Below are 17,943 nucleotides of genomic sequence, written 5' to 3' on the forward strand. Positions count from 1 at the left end.
AAATTATTTCCCACGTTAAGATTATTTGTACCAGGTCAAGGCTCATCCATTCTACAACCGAAGCAAGACAATGGACCACAGGCGGTTATTGTTCCTGACATTGACACACTTCCTGGAATTAAACTCATCTGGGAATGGCTCCTGTCGTCATGCGTGTGCTTTGACTTGTGTTGGATGTATTTTTGTGGTGGAAAATTGAACACATACACATAGTGATCATATCTGCATGATGCCAAAACACTTCACAAATCATTCAATCAATCTTAAAACATTATCCTTGAAAATAAATGGTTCATAGATGATATGATTTTTTTTTTTAAATGCACGGAAATGCAGAGTGACCTGTATGTTGCCAAAAATATTTAATTGTCAAGCGATAATGAGAGCTCCGTCGTTTGTTAGCTTTTAACAGCCACTCAGCAGAGAAAAAACATGCATATTCGGTGAAGACTCTCCATAACTTCTTGTAAGTAACCCGCGGCTAAACTTAGCTTCTTCCCAAATATACAAAGATCTTAGTCTCTCAGTCGAGATATATTACTTTAACATACTTCTTTGACACCAACTACTACTTCCCTATTGGCCAGGGCTTTGGCGCCATGTTGTGGCATCTTCGGCTGTTAAAAAGCACAAAAATATGTCCAGAGCCACAAATAGGTGAGTTTTTCACCAAAAAGCTGAGGCTTGGTTCCACACAAAAAGAAAAAAAAAACACACACACACTCACAACAATTGACACCCTCACTAAAATGTTTAGAATTGCCTATGACTTTTGAACTGTAAATTTAGCACCATCTATGATCCCAAAACAGTTGAATATTGTTTCAAACTCTTACAATATTACTCTGAAAATTAAATGGCTTACAGATTATTTGATTCGGAAAAAATGCAGTGAATGTGCAGCGAAGACTTCTTTCACTAACAACCCTGGCTAACCGCAGCTCTGACATACAAAGGTTGTCTCTCAGTGGAGATGTACAATACTTCCTTGGCATCAATGTAGTACTTTCCTGATAGACAGGGCTTTGCTGTTTCAGAAAAAGCACAAAAAACGCAAATTTGTGAATAGTGAACAGCGAGTAGGTGGGGTTCACTGTAGTCGAGTCCCCCTATTAGGGAGATTCTAGCCGTACCTCTGCTCCAACATAAGGGAAAGGGGCTACAGCCGCTCGTCACCATGGAAACACATGTCAGTCTATGCCTGCGTCCATCTCCGCTGAGCACAGACAGGCAGCTGGCAGCCTCACAAACACGCATGACGCCGCACCTCGTCCCAGACGAGGGTGATGTAAACGAATAAACTAGATCCACCAAATCCAGCAGTATAACAGACCAAATCCTTTAAAAGGTGGGAATTCCGACAATGTCACATTTGAGTCCTTTGCCTGAGATCCTCAGAGTCCAGAAAGTTCTCTTCATCGCCACCCCCCGCAGCGGCCCCCTTTTTCTGACGACAAACGCGCTGTTTGTTATCGGGCCGTTCCTGCTCCATGCCTGCGCTCCATAGTTACACCGTTGCCGTGGAAGTGTGACGTGAACGTCACTCAAGAGAGAATTTGGATAGCTTTTCACCTCCCCCTTGCGATGCTGGTTCACAGCAAAAGAAATTCTACTTTTCCAAGCTGGTGGATGTTCAGTCAAAGCGAACCAGAGACAATTAGCGAGGAGCCAATGGAAAGTCGTCCTCTTGTTTAGCGACCACGGCGTGCAATGAAAGAGCGAGACAGAAGCAGAGATGCAGGGACAACGGGGAAGGCGACCATTGTTTCGGGGAAGAATGAGAGGAAAAGGAGGACAAATGCGGCACGGGTGAAAGTTGAATGGGGAGCTGGAGAGAGGCGAGAGGAGGAGCAGGAGGAATATGCTAATCACTAAATCACTGCACTGTTCAATGACTATTCCCTCCCACTTTTATCCATGTCAGAGCCTCCCGTGTGCTGGAGAGGGAATCCTGTCATTTTAGGATGGAGAAAGTAAAAAAATAAAGAGTATAGTGGACTACTGGTTAGCAGGTCTGCCTCACAGCTCAGTTTAGGGTCCGAATGGGTGCTAGCCAGACGGCGGCGGACTAGTTTATCATCCATTTTGCAGAGCATAATTTGCAGATGGTTAACAAAGCGTGGTCATCCGTGTTTACCCTATAGTCTCCAAACGACTGACATGGCTCCTCGTCCACCTGCACGGTAGGCTGGTAAAGTGGTATCGGTGGAGTTGTATTGAAGCACTTTTCCGAGTCAGAGTACAGATGTACCGAGTCTGGTATCGGTGCTTCCCTATTGTATACAAATAGTTGGATCTCTGAAGTGCCACCCATTAAGTGTGAAACTACACAACAGAGTCATTTTTTGTTAGCTGGTTATTTCCAAAAATGTGCCTGTTAGCCATCCATTCTGCATTTCTGAATTGTGACATAAGAGTGCGGGCTAATTTACATAACACTGCCACTGCCGTCATCTTAACAAATACTGTTCTCAGCCAGAGGGGGCGGGATGAGCAGTGGTTCATTTGCTTGAGACTGAACCACACCTCAAAATAGGCTGTTTCTAGGGAAGCTTATTCTTTATCATTAGGGTATTTTAACCAAAATATTTAACTGACTGAAAAGAATGTTATTAAAACACAGCAAAATGCATGCTTCCTTTAAAGCTACATTGCTTCAATCTGACAAACGTTTATCATATTCTATTGGCAACTAATTTAAAAAGTAAATTAAATTACATTTCAATTTCACCTAGAAATTTGTCATACACATTAGCTTGGCAGCACACATGAATTTGTTATTAGAGCACAGATGGACAAACTTGGTGCCAGCGCACATAAATAATATGCTCCACTGCTCCGTTCACTTCGTTTTGCACCCGCTGGTCTTTTGGGGAGGAACTCGTCGACGAGAAAGGAACCTACTTTCTAATTACAGCCATTCGCAGCGCATTGACCTCTGAGTAACACCGCAAACAAATTACCTCTTCTGTTCTCCGTCAGGGGGAATCTTTGGTGGTCACCTCACCCCCAAGCCTGAAGCAGCTGTATGATAATGAACATAAAACTAGGCAGGAATGGGGGGTGGGGTCACTCACCTGTGTAGTAGGCAATCCTGGAGATATCTGAAAGACAAACAAACAAAGAGCTTGTTCATCACAAGAGGTTTCGGGTAAAAAAAAAATATACCTGTGTTCAAATGATTGATTTTTTTTGTTTTGTTTATTTAAATCAATACCCTAGTGAGAAACCACAATAGTATATGGATTGAGGATAATCAATAGGTCACCAGATCTTGGATAAACAAAGAAAAGAACTAATTTAAACTTGGGGAAACACAGTATGTACTGCCAGATTAAGACACTCAGTTCCCCGACCATCTGGACTTGGATTAATAAAATAAACTACAAAATGGCAGGTCATGGAACTATATAGACAAAGGAAGCATCAGATGGTCTCTTTCAATACTAAGGTACAGTACATAATAATAAATGGCTAACACAGGCTCTCAAACTCCCACAGGAAGCCCAGGAGTAGCCTTTTCGGTACTTGACACCCAGTAAGAGCATCACTGATACGGAGTCAGGTCAAGAGGATAAGTGCTTTAGACAACCAGGTCCACACAATACTACTACCCAGGCATATACACACACAAAAACACACTTGCACATACACAAACTCGGAGTTTAATGACAGAAGAGGGCCATCAACAAAGATGACGTAATGCAAAGAAAGGCCACAAAGAGGAAGTGCCAACCTAGGTCATATAGTTTATCGATCTACACTCTGAAATATGAAACCATGTGTGCGTGTGTGTGTGTGCGCACGTGTGCGTGCGTGTGTGTGTGCGCGCGCGCACGTGTGGGAAGGCAGGAGCCTTCGATCACCGATATCGCCTACTTTATGACTTTTATGATTTGCGAATGTTCCCCCTAATGCACATTACACAACACTTCAAGTCAAGTCAATTCCTTTTTTGCTCTTGTATGAAGGACCACCACAAAAGGGCAAAACAATGAGAAAAAGACAAAACATTGCCAGAATCAAGTCAAAATAAAGCAAGAATAAAGCTGAAAATACGTTGTAATTTTATGAGTCTGTTGGTGACTTTATTCTTGTAACATTACAACTTTATTAGACATTACAACTTTATCTCGTAATTACTGCTTTTTTCGTGTAAGATTCAGATGTCACTCTCATAACATAACTATATTGTTGTAAAATTACAACATTTAACACTATGACTTTATTCTCAGAACTTTTACAATATTTTACATTATAACTCTACAAGTTTTTTTCACCTATTACGACTTCATTTTCATTCATTTTTCCTTATCAGCGTGGCCCTAATCTTGCTGCGCATTCTCATGTTCGGTCGTAACAACTTTAATGAGGAAACATTGAATAATGTCAATATAGTGGCAGAAAGAGAGCATGGCATCATGTGTCTTACTGTAAGTATCTAGAATGACATCTTGATCTTAAGACACCAACTGTCCCTTTGACTCGATGCTGCAAACAAACAAACAAAATGTTCTTCGCAGCTAAAACTCTGATTCTTTACATTTTTAAAAGAAATATAATGTATGTATGTTATGCTAGTAGTCCAACCCACTGCCCTGCTGCCTCATGTTCAACCTCGGCAGGAGGTGTGCAGGTTGTGTCTACAACCCTGTGGACAAAGAAATGTTACTGGAGCATGCAGTCTACCATTCAACAGCATTTCGCCCGAGGCAACGAGCACACCTGCCAGTCAAAAACACAGTGGGGATGCGTGCAAATCAACCTTTTGTATGCAAAGCAGCGCTGTGACTTATTGACAAGACATAGATAAATTGATATTTTTACCACTTAATTTAGAGCAGGGTTTGCCAAACTATGGTTCCAAAATGAGTCGCTGGCCAATTTTTACTGGGTAAAGTAAAATGTTAAAGGCTATCTTATTGATCATCAAGCAGGCACACAACTTCTTTAGTTTTTTTATGCCTTCTATGGCACAAGTCATTTCTTGTGTGATCAATCAAGTTAAGATAAAGATCAGTGGATCTCCAAATTGCCAAACATAAAATGGCTTCCACACAGATAAATCCTGCATGCATAAAACATAATAAGGTCATGTAAACGCATGAGTGCTCTTCGGCGTTTATCTGCAAAAGCACACTCGCTTACTTGTGTGTGTTGAGGTGCAGCGATAACGTGTTAACTGGGGTTAGAGCAATGCTGATGAACCATGTTTTATTCAGTATTGATCTAGGATGAGAGATGGTTATTTTTTTTTCCATGATATTAACCTTTTTATACAGTCAACAAACAGATCCAGGTGTCTGGTGTTCCAGTGATGCTGGTTGACTTCCAAATTGTTGTCATTTCAAAACAAATTTTCCCATAGGAAATAATGAATCTTTTTTTTCCCTCCAGTCTCAAACTGTCACCACAATAAAACTTTTATTAACAGTACAGGTGATTTAAAAAAAAGATTTCAACATTCAAAGAGAAATGTAAAGCTAAAATAAAGTAACTAGTCATCCTCTCATATTAATACTATTGACAGACTTGAAATGGAGGTAACAGGAATGTGTTTGCAGATTAATACTGTCAACTGGTGCCGTTTTTATTGGTAAATTATTATTAATATTTATTATATTGGTGAAGAAGTATTCCATATTGTAATTAAATTAGGACAAAGTAAAACCAAAAGTGGCGGCATGGTAGACAACTGGTTAGAGCATCTGCCTCACAGTTCTGAAGACCAGGGTTCAATCCCCGGCCGCGCCTGTGTGGAGTTTGCATGTTCTCCCCGTGTCTGCGTGGGTTTTCTCCTGGCACTGCGGTTTCCTCCCACATCCCAAAAACATGCATGGTAGGTTAATTGACAACTCTAAATTGCCCGTAGGTGTGAATGTGAGTGTGAATGGTTGTTTGTTTATATGTGCCCTGTGATTGGCTGGCAACCAGTTCAGGGTGTACCCCGCCTCCTGCCTGATGATAGCTGGGATACGCTCCAGCACGCCTGCGACCCTAGTGAGGAGAAGCGGCTCAGAAAATGGATGGATCAAACCAAAAGTCACTTGTCTGGAGTTGATCCATTAATCTGAAGTTTCGCAAGATTTGGTGACATCACAGATTATGACTTTACTGGAGGCGTATTTGTCTATCGCCGCTTTTACACAGCCTATATTTTCCCACCTTTTTACCGCGCCATTCTGTATAAACGGCACTGACGCAGAATGGTGGGACCACACTTTTCCATATTTGGAGGTAGTATCGGAGCTGTAACACAAGCGGGACAGTGTGTGTGGGGAATGGCGATAAAGTGGGACAGGGTGTGAAATTTAAACCCTGAACCTCACTTCTCCAATGGTGTTGTGATGAAAGCAATTGTTGTTAAACAAGACCTGGACACAAGAACCCCCATTTTGTGTCTGCAATACTGTAAATTGGACACCTTCATAGAGTCCCACCCTCTGCCGAAGAAATCTGTAAAATGTCTAAAACAAAACGAAAGCCCTTTTCACACCGCTTGTAAAATTAGCCTTTTTCCCACAAATTCAATTCGGCAGTTTTCCGTTTTTGGAGGTAGTAAGTAACAGAGCCGGCCTTCAGGGTTCCGGGACAGGGATGTGAAATTTAATGCACAACCCCCCCTCCCACCATGTATTTAATACATTATCGAATTGCGGGATGCTGTGTAACTCTGTGAAAGCGCACAGTGGTTCAACAGTATTGATATAACTACAATCTATACAATAAACTATGAATAAATATAACTTTTACTGGGTTCTCTGTGTAAAAAAGGCTTGGGTCATAAGGCCTACAAACAAAACAGTGCAGAATTGAAAGACAGAAATACATATTGCCCATATACAGGACAAACGCAGGAATAGTCTATCTAAGGATGTACAACACAACCCTATAATTTAACATCCATAGCCACTCTCCCACACACAACTTCCCACACATGCACACACTTGAAGCCTCCTTGACCTTTAACACATACCCCTTGATCAAGAGGAAAGAGGATTAAGTCACCTCTTTAAATTGTGTTTCGACTGCATGCATGCTTGAATGCTCCAATTAAAAAGAGTGCTGCTTTTATTATTAAAAGTGCCCAAAAAAGTGACACAACAATAGTTCTTACAACTTGGTGAGTTGACGGCGCAATGGACAAATAGAACGTGACACATGCATACAAGCCATGTATTAAAATATGTGCCTTGTGTCAAACCTTACCATGGTATAATCCCTCCATTTAAAGTCCAGAAGAGAGGAAAAAGAAGAACAAGATCCCCCCCTACGAACCAAATGAAAGGAGGCTACACTGGGAAAGCCCAAATCCCAGCCGGGTTTCTGTGGTCACTGCGTCAGTGCACAAACCGGCCTTCCCCTTCCTTCCTAATCCCTCGCTACTACTACTAGTGCAACTAATGCGACACTGACACACACGAGTGGGGAAGAGGAGGAGAGTGGGACGGAAGGAGAGGGAGAGAGGGAGAGAGAGGGAGAGAGGGGAGCACATAGGGGGGGAGGGAGATGAGCGAGTGGATGGAGGAGGAAGAAGGGGGAGGGGGAATCTTTGTCCAGCAGGAGAGGGATGAAGGGGAAGAGAGAGAGAGAGAGAGAGATAGTGAGAGAGAGAGAGAGAGAGAGAGAGAGAGAGAGAGAGAGAGAAAAGCAGCCAGATGTACTAGTCCCAGTGAGTCGACAGTAGCGGGAAGGCGAGAGACAAACTGCAGCGTGAACAAGATGAAAAATGAAAAGATGGCTGAAAATCTTAGAATTTAGTCATAAATCACACAAAAACGTTCAGCAGGTTTATACAAGAGCATTTTCAAGCACTGCTAACATTGCTGACCAGTAAATCATTAAATTAGCCGTTAAGGAGTTTGGGTTAGGGCAGCAGGGTGACCAAGTGGTTAGCACATCAGCCTCACGGTTTGTCCATAAGTGTGAGTGTGAATGGCTGTCTATATACGTACTGCGATTGACTGCCGACCAGTCCAAGGTGTAACCAGCCTCTCGCCCAAGTCAGCTGGGATAGGCTCCAGCTCACCCTAATGAGGGCGAGGATCTCTTTGTAAAAAAAATAATTATTATTTTTTTTTTAATTTAAAAACATTTTTTCAAAGAAGTCTAAACCACAGTCCTGAATACCGCTGCTATACTGTTCCAGTCCTGCAGGTGATGGTAGTGAATTGCCATGCTCTTGAAGGTCTTTTTCATATAATTATTTACTGTACTGAATGGGACTGCACTAGCAAATCATGATGCACAAAACTTTGTGTTATTACAATGTTTTTATAAAGTACAACGATAAGAGTGCTATTTTTCCTTATTTAAAAAAGAAAAAAAAGGTCACAGCCCAACTTGGCCCCAATGGAAGTGGTTTAACAGTGAAAAGTAAAGTTTTAACTGTACAGTAATCCTACATAATACAGCTAATTAGCTAACCGAAAAAATTTCAATCAAAACTCATTTCCTCGCGTCATGCCAAAAAATTTGTTTTTGTACTATTCACCATGCATTACAATTTGCGGGAAAACCTTCTAAAATCTAGGAGTGTGTGCATGTGTTTATGTGTGTGTTTGCCTTTGGCCCTTCCGCCTCTCTGATACAAACACCAGCCTGAGGGGCTACTCTATTAGTCATAATGTGACATTCTTGGTTGCCCCGACTGAATAGAGTGACGCTCCAGCTGTTCACTTGACTGCATAGCTAGAATTCTTGTCTGTCCGATTTTTCCACCAAAGAGTAGTTTAATCACAACATCGATATGCATGATAACAGATTATTTATGAAGTAAATGTGGGTTACCATGGCAGACTGAGAATTTGACAAAAGTATTGCAATAAAGTGTGTATTATCTGACGTTTCCTTTGTAGACTAATAAAAATGACTGAATTATTTGTGGTCTGCCTCAAATTAGCCTACTTGGCATTTGTAGAATATATAGTGAGTAAATAGCAGTCAGGCTAAAGATAATCCATCCGTTTACTATTGCGCTGATTAGTGAGCTGAAGCCTATTCCAGCCGACTTCGGGTTACACCCTGGATTGGTCGCCAGCCATTTGCAGGGCACAAATAGACAACTATTCACACCAACTTTCACACTGATGGACAAATGGGTGTCTTCAATGAGCCTAACGTATGATTTTGGAATGTGGAAAGAAGTCGGAGTATCCGGAGAAAACCTACGCAAGCACGGGGAGAACATATAAACTCCACACAGGAAAAACCGACCCGAGCTTTGAACCCAGAACCTGTGAGGCATATGTGCTACCCAAGTTTCCTGTGGTGCCATTTGGAGAACATAACAGTGAGTAAAGTCAGTAAGACTATTGTCCTAAAAATATACTGCATCGTGTACTGTAAAACTGTGATTTCAAAAAAGAAAGTGGCCAGTGGCACTTGTTTACTCAATAGCAGATGGTGGGGGGTCTTTTTTTTTAACACTTTTTTGGTATAAGATTATATTACACTCCATGTCAATTGAAACTAAGCTAAGGGAAGATGTGAAATGTCAAGAACCGAGACAGAGTGGAAGGAACTAATAAGTTGTGTTGCTTCTTGTCAAACGAACAAAAACATGGACGAACAAACAACATTGTGGGACGACCACGTCAGCATCTCATGGAAAGCTAATCACATTAAATACGGCATTTACATAAACAAGATCGCAGCGAACCCGTTCAGACATGCCTAACACTCCAGAAGCCTGTCAAAAGACACTTTTGACAGGCTTCTGTCGGTGCTGAGGTTTTGGTTAGCAACAGAGTACAAATGAGCTTGTCAGTTAACCATTTAATGTGAACAAGTTATTTTCAGTTGTCTTTTTCTCTTTTTTTCAGTCACTTGAGGGAGGCGTTTACGTAGATGATGCACCCAGCGACTAAGTATGGAACAATGTCTATTAGACCCACTATTTGAGGGAATACAGTGTATGCCACAATGATTTACAACTCTATATACTACTGTAGATGTTCAGTCTGTCGATATATATTAAGTAAATGAGACAGCAGAGACAATCCCTGCTTGCTCTTAAACATGAACACATACAGACGCCTGGCAAGCTGGCCGGAAGGCAAGACCGGAGTTGCTCAAGAGTAAAGCAGATTAATGGGCAACTGGATTAGTAGGCCAGGATGTCACAGACTCACATTCATTTTATATGACGCTGAATCTGTTCCCTTTTATCCAAGAGCCCCTGTAGTAACATTGCCCTCTAGTGGCAAAGGAATGAGGGTCCCAAAGGATCCAAAATGGTGTATATTCACCCCATTTCCTGCCTGTGTATAGTTGAAAACCATCGCATTAAAAAGGGTTGGAACCAGCTCGAAGAATGGAGCCTGAAGACCACTGCTCAATGAACCTTTGTGTAAAAGGATGGAGTATGCGGGTGACTCATCACGCAGCCAGACACACACAAACCCTGACACACACATACAGACACAGACACAGTGGTATTTTACCCATGCCTGACCTCAGCAGTGGTAACACCAGTTATGTCTCCACAGTCTCAAAACGTGTGAGTGTGATGTCATAACTCTGGCTTGCATCCAGGTGTTCCACTGAAGATGTTCTGTATTATGACAGGGTGTGTGTGCGTATGTGTTGGTGTGAGCTTCAAGAGCAAAGAGGATGTCATATGATTGACCAAGCAGACGCTGATGTGTAACTTTGGCTTTGCCTCCCGCCATCTGTGCAGCTGAGTTTTGAATGCCTTAATAACAGCAAATTGATGACAATGACAAAGACGTAATGCTTCATAAAAACTATTATCACAATCAAAATTGCTAATCTCAAGCAGAGAGCCTGCAAAAAAAAAAGACAAAAAAAAAAAAAGATCTGGACCTACTTTCACACTCATTCAAGACAGATTTTTTTCCACCATCTTCCGACGTATTATCACAGTCATGACAGAGGCGGAACACAGCCTGTGTTTAGAGAGTATGAAGTTTAACACCTGAGATTCAATGTCCATTCCCCTTTGTGTTAAAAGCAATTGTCACCGTCATGCTGACGTTCGCACGCATCCAATTATCTTAATGAGGCAAACCGCAACTGCTGTAGGCACTAGACACGTACACACACACACACAAAGTCCCTCTTCTGCAAGGTCTGCCTTAAAGGCACAGGCGAATAAATCTACCAATCTAGATCTACTGCTATGACTCTGGTGTGCCAAATTATCGAAAAGCCAGTGTGAAAGCGGCTTATCAGTGATCCACATTTGCCCTTTTCTTAAGCACTTTTCACACTGCCAGTAAGTCATCATCATGTTTAAATGGGACTGACATAGAATGGAGTCCCGGAAGTCCCGTAAACCCTGGAGAGGGGGATTAAGTTTCACACTTCTGCCGCCCTGTTGTGCTGAAAGCAGTTTTTAGATGTTAAACTGATAAAGGGAAATGCGGATAAATGCAGGGTCTGTTAGGTCTCTTTTGCGAGTTCTCTGTGTGAAAGAGGCAACACAGCATCTCACAATCAGATAAACGAATCAGTGCCAGTGTCTGTAGTGACTGGATTGTGACAATTGCTTTCAACACAACAGGGTGGAAGAAGTGTGGAAAGTCACAACCCTCCCTGCCCCAGCATTCCTTGACACACAGGTCCTGTCCTATCTGTTACAGCTCTGAAACTACTTCCAAAGGTGGAATATTCTGAGGTTCAGGGTTCGAATCTTGACTCCATCCATTCTCTGTGGAGTTTGCATGCTCTCCATGTCATTGCGTGGGTTTTCTCCAGGTATTCTGGCTTCCTCCCACGTTTGCAAAATGTGCATGTTAGATTAATTGAAGACTAAACTGTCCATAGGTGTGAATGGTTGTTTGTGTAAATGTGCTCTGCAATTGGCTGGCCTGGTTGCAAGCATATAGCGATAAAGCAGCTAACCCTAACCTCACTTCAGGCAGGGTAACCTGCCTCTCTCCCAAAAGCTGAAGCTCACCCACAACTAAAATGAAGATTAAGGAAGGTAGGATGGATGGATGGAACTGAGAGGCTAAGGAAGATAGTCTTTGGGGGCGTTATCATCTCACCGTTCCATCAGGGTTGCAAATATTACTTCAAGTTAGGAAATATCAGTTTACCTATAATGCGTCCCTGCATGTCTGAGACGTATCCTGAGACTTTAGGCTTTGTAGGCCACCAGACAATGGCCATGAACAGCAGGAATGCTTAAAAAAAAAAAAAGCTTTTTACTGAACAATAGGCAGTGAAAACAGACATCCTGTCAAACATCCCAAAAGAAGTCACCCTGGTGTAGGTCCTCCAATTCATATTTTAAAAAACCTAATCAATCAAAGCTGCAAGTGATTTTACATGTGTGGATCCTTTTCCACTCCATGTCTTGTATTTCTCTTTTTCCGACCATTTGTCTTCACCCCGGCGCACTACTCTTCCCTTGTGACAATGACTTCTTTCTTTCGTTGACGTGTAATTACGCCAACTGCTCTCGCCATCTCTCACACACGCGCGCAAAAAGAAGGGCAAGTACTTTCCAAGATGTGCGCCTCCCTGTTCTTGCAATACCTGTCTTCAAATTACCAGTAAAGGGACTTGAGTGAGGATCAAGGAGGTTTGTATTAATTGGTTTAAAGTTGGGTTTAGCTGCCCGGGAAAGCTGGTGTTTTTCTGCAGAATAGGGGGTAGATTTTGACCCGGCAATTTTCCACCTCCTGAGGTAGTAGTCTTGTGTAAAAGAAGCTACTGAGGGGATTTAGACATTCAAAGACCTGCAGAGTGTGTGTTTTTGTGCACACGTCCGGGTATGTGCATGCCCCCAAGGAGGGACAGGTCATTAGCGATGATGTCATTTCCTGCCATTGTGGCAGATTGCAGTCTACCCTGCATACTAGTTCATCGACACACATCATGAACCACTTTTACAGCTCGAGACCATCCCAGCATCTTTTTACACAACAACACAACACACCCAGTGCAACCTCCAATGTTGGAAACAGATTAATTCAATTTATAGAGGAACCTCGGTTTTGTATGTCCTAGTTTTCATACGATTTAGTTTTGGATGATTATTTTTGCCAAAATTGTGTCCCAGTTTTTATATATCCGCTCGGTTGAGTAAGAATGACCCTGCGCATTCATTAAAAGCCAGTTTCTTTTTTGGGCTTGTTTAGTGAGTGTGCCTGCTCAATAACCCACCAAGGGACCAAAGAAAGTTACAGTTGTCGGCCCTTTGAAAAAAGGTAAGAAACGCCACAGAATTTAAAAAAGAAAAAGAAAAAAAGAACTCATTGCAAAGTGCAAAAATTGCCCTTCCTAACAATAACCTCTCAACACTCCCTTCTGTCAGCTTTAATTCACCATCAATAAAAGTGAAAGTTTTGTTTAATGTGCAATTATATTTACTTCACTGTTTTCTGTATTTTAAACTATAATTATTCTCTATAAAATGTATTTCTGTTAATATTTTTGGGTTTCTGGAATGGACTAATTGGATTTACATTATTTCCTATGGGAAATATTGCTTCAGATTTCATACGACTGGGTTTTACTCAGACTTTTTGGAATGGATTAATCACAGAGGGCACAAATAGACCAATCACACCTGAGGACAATTTAGAGGCTTCAATTAAGGGAGGAAGCGTAGAAATTGTGTTGAAAGTAGAACAACTTGGAAGTCAACTCGAGTCACGGAATGGATTGCCTCTGTTAGAAGGGAATCAGCGGAAATGGTCATCCAACATAATGATGTTATAGACTCTTCACAGTCAATCACAACCAAGGGAAATCATTTTACGAGCCCCAAGACAACAACAACAAAAAACTGCAAATTAATGGCTTGATTTCAACCTATAAAACTGGCATGGCCATGTAGTAATGACACAACACAACCTTATTCAGGAGGTCAGCATTCCTCTCACACACTTAGTGATTGCGATCACAGTCAGAGTCACGCTGCACTAAATAGCTGCCTTTGTCAACCTAGCAAAAAATGGAATAGAATGCAAGAAACAGTGGACAACATGGTTGGTAGGAAGAGGGCAACTGGGACTAAGAGTTTTCTACGGGGGTTGACTTTAGGATCTTTGAGAGTAGTCAAGTGTTTCTATAAATACAAGCACTGCTCTGCAATTTATACACACACACACACACGCGCGCGCGCCTGTATTAGCTAGCTGTAACCAACCACATGAAAAGAGTCAAATCAGTTAGTCGTTGCAGAATATATCACAGATGCTTACGACTAAAACTTTTACAAACAATCCTAATTTGGATCGGCCTCAAATTATAAAGCATTGAGGGTACCTTTAAAGTACAACCTCCCTGGGGTCATACATTTTGAAAGTCAACCACAATTTGAGGAAGAAAAAAAAAAAAAAAAAGTATTTAAAGTTGCTCAACATTTTGCAACGCATCATGTCACACAAACATCAAGGGAATAACATGAAAGTGACCAGAGAAGCTCGTCAACAAACCATTTCCTGATCCTGCTTATCTTTATCTATCTGTTAGGCGTCTTTAAAGGGTGAGTAGTTTAACTTTTTTTTTTTTGCATTGTTTTTGTAACCATAAATGTAATGGTACAAGTAACAATTAAACCTGTGAAGTCAAACGCCCAACGTTGTTTCAGAATTCAGCTAACATTTGTGGAAAAATACCCCTCTAAAGTCATACAACACTTCGGGCGACTGTCATTAGGAGTGTAAGGGTACATCTATTCCTATTTAGAATAAGGTTATTGGGGGTTTTTTTCAGTAAGGTACAGCGTTCCCATATGGAACATTTTAGGAAAAGAACATGAAGTGCAACTGCGTCGCGGTTCTAGCCACACGCCTACTCCACAAACGGACACAGTGTCGCTCGGCCTCTGGCAAGTGGACGACTAGCAATATGCTTTTGGTAGTTCATCAAACTCATTTTGACAGTTGACAATGTAAACAGTGCAGGAACAGGAATTTGTATTTATTTATTTTTAGGTCCACCACACACAAAGCGACGCAGCTGACACTGAACCATCAAGCAGTGTGTGGGGTTCTGCAACCAACCGACGGCCATTAGTTTTGCTCTGATCCAAAATTTGAATCAAGGGTTTAACAACGTTGTAACGTCGCAGATGTAATGGCCAATAAAAAATGCCATGTCGTATGGCATGAGCTTTCACAACAAAAACAAACGTTTCCGGGTATGAAGAGCGATACAGGTGGCGGCCGCAAAGTATAAATAACTGTGTTTTACAATAATACGTAACATTATATTGTATTTATAGTTTCATGTTTACCTGTGGAGGAAAAAGCAAAGTGTGCTGAGTCTCTGGCATTGAAATGCACGAGTGCCGACAATGAAATGAGATAACAGCCTCTCAAATAGCCACAGTTTGTCCTTTTATTTCTCGCCTATTTCCTCTCTTTACTTTATATAATTATATGATATAGCTACAATGGCCAGGGAAATCTGCTATTCCTTGACAATAGCAGCACCATGTTTGTGGTTCAATGAAAAATAATACAGTACAGTGCTTTATACAGTATGTGGCGCCTCAAAACATTGATTTTCTATAAGAACACCATGGGTCTTAGTATTTCCATTGCAGCGAGTTTGTATATGTGCTAGGGCCAATCGCCTGGTGTGCGAGTCTGTATTTTTTTCACGATCGTCCAGTTAAGTCGCGTTCTGCCGTATCGCTCGGTGTGCCCGGGCGGGCCTTAAGAGTTTTTATAGCATAATTCACACTAATCAAACTCTTACTGCTGTACTTTTCCGCACTGTTCCTTTCCTAAAAGACAAACTAACGATGTTGCACTTTCCTAAAAAGAAAAGATTTAAGTTAGAGTATTATACATTTATTTACATTTTATTGTATATATTATTTTGTTTGAGAATGTTTTACAGGCGAATTTACTTTGTTTCATTTGAGTTGTCAACAAATATGTTCTCGCTTACAAAAATGCAGTTTATATTTTGTTCCCTTACTGTACCAAATAAGAACCGAAGTGTGACCACTGTGAATACCGAAATGTTATTTTGGGCAAACCGTTACAACCAGAGTTGTCATGCGTAACGTCACATGAGAATCAAAAAGATTTAACTCCGCGTGTGTTTTGCTTTTTCACCGACTTATTCCAAAAGGAATATCCACAACAAAGGTGTCTGAATACAGCATGTCATCACTTGATATCAAAGTAAAGGCAGATTGAGGGTTCACTTTTTTTTTAACACTTTTAAAAGTATGTGAGTTGTGAAACGACTTCACAGCCTTACGAGTCAGTGTTTTGTTTTTGGTTTACTGTTGACATATTTCTAAACGTGTATGAACATTACCAGTGTGACAATTTGAGGCTGGAACTGATCTATTTCCATGATTTCCTTGTTTTAAATCTAAACAAATCAAATTGCCTTCGACCTTCCACATTCATTTAACACAACAAGGATCATTGCCAATTTGCTTATACGAAAAATCATGATGCACATCACCTGGATGGTCCACTCCAAAGCTCGACTTGAGCCAACACCAAAGCTTTACATTCAATAATGTGAGGGTTAACATAGCATTTCTTCAGTAGTGTGGCTCACAACCCATGTAAAAAATTATGCACACATCAGGACAAAGAGCTCAGAGGCTGTATCTCGAGTGATGTTGCAGTTCATTAACATTCGCAGTTCATTAACATTCGCTTGCATCTGGAATATGAAGTAGAGGCAAATGGCGCGCCGTTCACCTCCGAATAAAATTTAAAATCGCAGCAAAACGTGATAACTAGTTGCAGAACCCCGCACCATGCGTGACAGTTCTGTTGCATTTCGCGGGCCTAAGATGGGCAAAGGTGGTCTATGGTAGCTGTCCTCAGGCGGTTTGTGTCGTTCTAAGGTGGCTTAAGACCTCCTAGAGTTGTTTAAGGTGGTCTGAGAGGGCCCAATTAGAGATAATAAAATCCTTCTGTCAGATGAAAAATAATGTAGTTGGTGTGGGGAAACAAAAGTGGTCTAAGGTGGGTGAAAGTTTTTTAAGATGATATAAGGTGGCATTAAGATGGTGTAAAGTGGCTTGTGGTGGCCTAATGTGTTCTAAGGTGGCTAGCCTATAGTGATTTGTGGTGGTCTAAGGTGAAGGTGGCCTGAAGTTGTTTATAGTGAGCAACACTGGTCTAAAATTGTTTAAAGTGGTGTGTGGATGGCTGAAGTGGTCTAGTGTGTTCTAAGGTAATCCAAGGTGGCCTAGGGTGTTCTATGGTAGCTGGCCAAAGGTTGTCTTGGCTGATCTAAAAGGACCAAATCATAGACAAGTTCTTCTGTCAGATGGAAAGTTGACCACTTGTTTTGTGGGAACAAAGGTGGTCTAAAGTGGGTCAAGTGGTCTAAAGTGGCCTAACTTGGCTTGGAATATTTGAAAGTTGTTGAAGGTGTTATAAGAGGGCCTTTAAAAGTTTCAATGTTAACAGGGCTTCACTTATGGACCAAGGAAGCACCTGGGAGGGAGATTTAGGAGCACAAAAGTAGGTTAATCCAGTAATAAATGTGAAGGTAACGTTACTCCACGTGACTTTGTGAGGCCACCAGTCCTTGCTCCCAACTTTCTTTGACAACTCGGTTTCTATTAGATGCAGATTCCATTCATAATTAACATTTAAATGCACAGACTATGAGGGAAAACACTTGTTGAAGCAGTGAACCGACGCACCCCATCATTTCCTTTTCGCTCCTAAAGCAAGAGTACAGTAACACCTCCTCGAAAAAAAAAAAAAAAAAAAAAAAACAATTCTATATAAATGAAAAAAAAAGTCAAACGGCTTACTTACCTTCTTTTGGGGGCTTCCGTTTACTTTAAAAGCAGCCAGAAGTTGCTGGAAAATCCGCTACGTGAACCGCGGTAGCCCTTACAAGCTGTCGGCGGCGTTTCTCGCTCCAGTCTCGCCCCCTGTGTGTGGCTCCCTCTCCCCCCTTTCGCTCGCTCCCCGCTCGGCTATTCCTGCTTCCTCTCCTCGCCCCGTCCACATCCAACATTCCAAC

The 17,943-nt window shown here is 41.5% G+C and overlaps 1 protein-coding gene across 19 annotated transcripts in view; it reads right to left on the reverse strand.

Moving 5' to 3' along the window:
* The window catches only part of ptk2aa (protein tyrosine kinase 2aa), a 48,349-nt gene extending 30,457 nt beyond the window's left edge, over window positions 1-17,892 (reverse strand). For 2 of the 19 annotated variants that reach the window (XM_061761184.1, XM_061761185.1), the window contains exon 1: window positions 1,134-1,786. In XM_061761184.1, coding sequence (XP_061617168.1) covers window positions 1,134-1,257 — 124 coding nt within the window. In that variant the 5' untranslated portion in view covers window positions 1,258-1,786. Of the gene's footprint in view, window positions 1-1,133; window positions 1,843-2,963; window positions 3,105-7,209; window positions 7,392-17,732 lie in introns of those variants that run through there. The other 17 variants (XM_061761186.1, XM_061761201.1, XM_061761205.1 and 14 more) reach the window with 15 other exon arrangements.
* Window positions 17,893-17,943: the final 51 nt, after the last annotated feature.

The sequence above is a fragment of the Phyllopteryx taeniolatus genome, chromosome 21, assembly GCF_024500385.1.
Source record: "Phyllopteryx taeniolatus isolate TA_2022b chromosome 21, UOR_Ptae_1.2, whole genome shotgun sequence".
Lineage (NCBI taxonomy): Eukaryota > Metazoa > Chordata > Actinopteri > Syngnathiformes > Syngnathidae > Phyllopteryx > Phyllopteryx taeniolatus.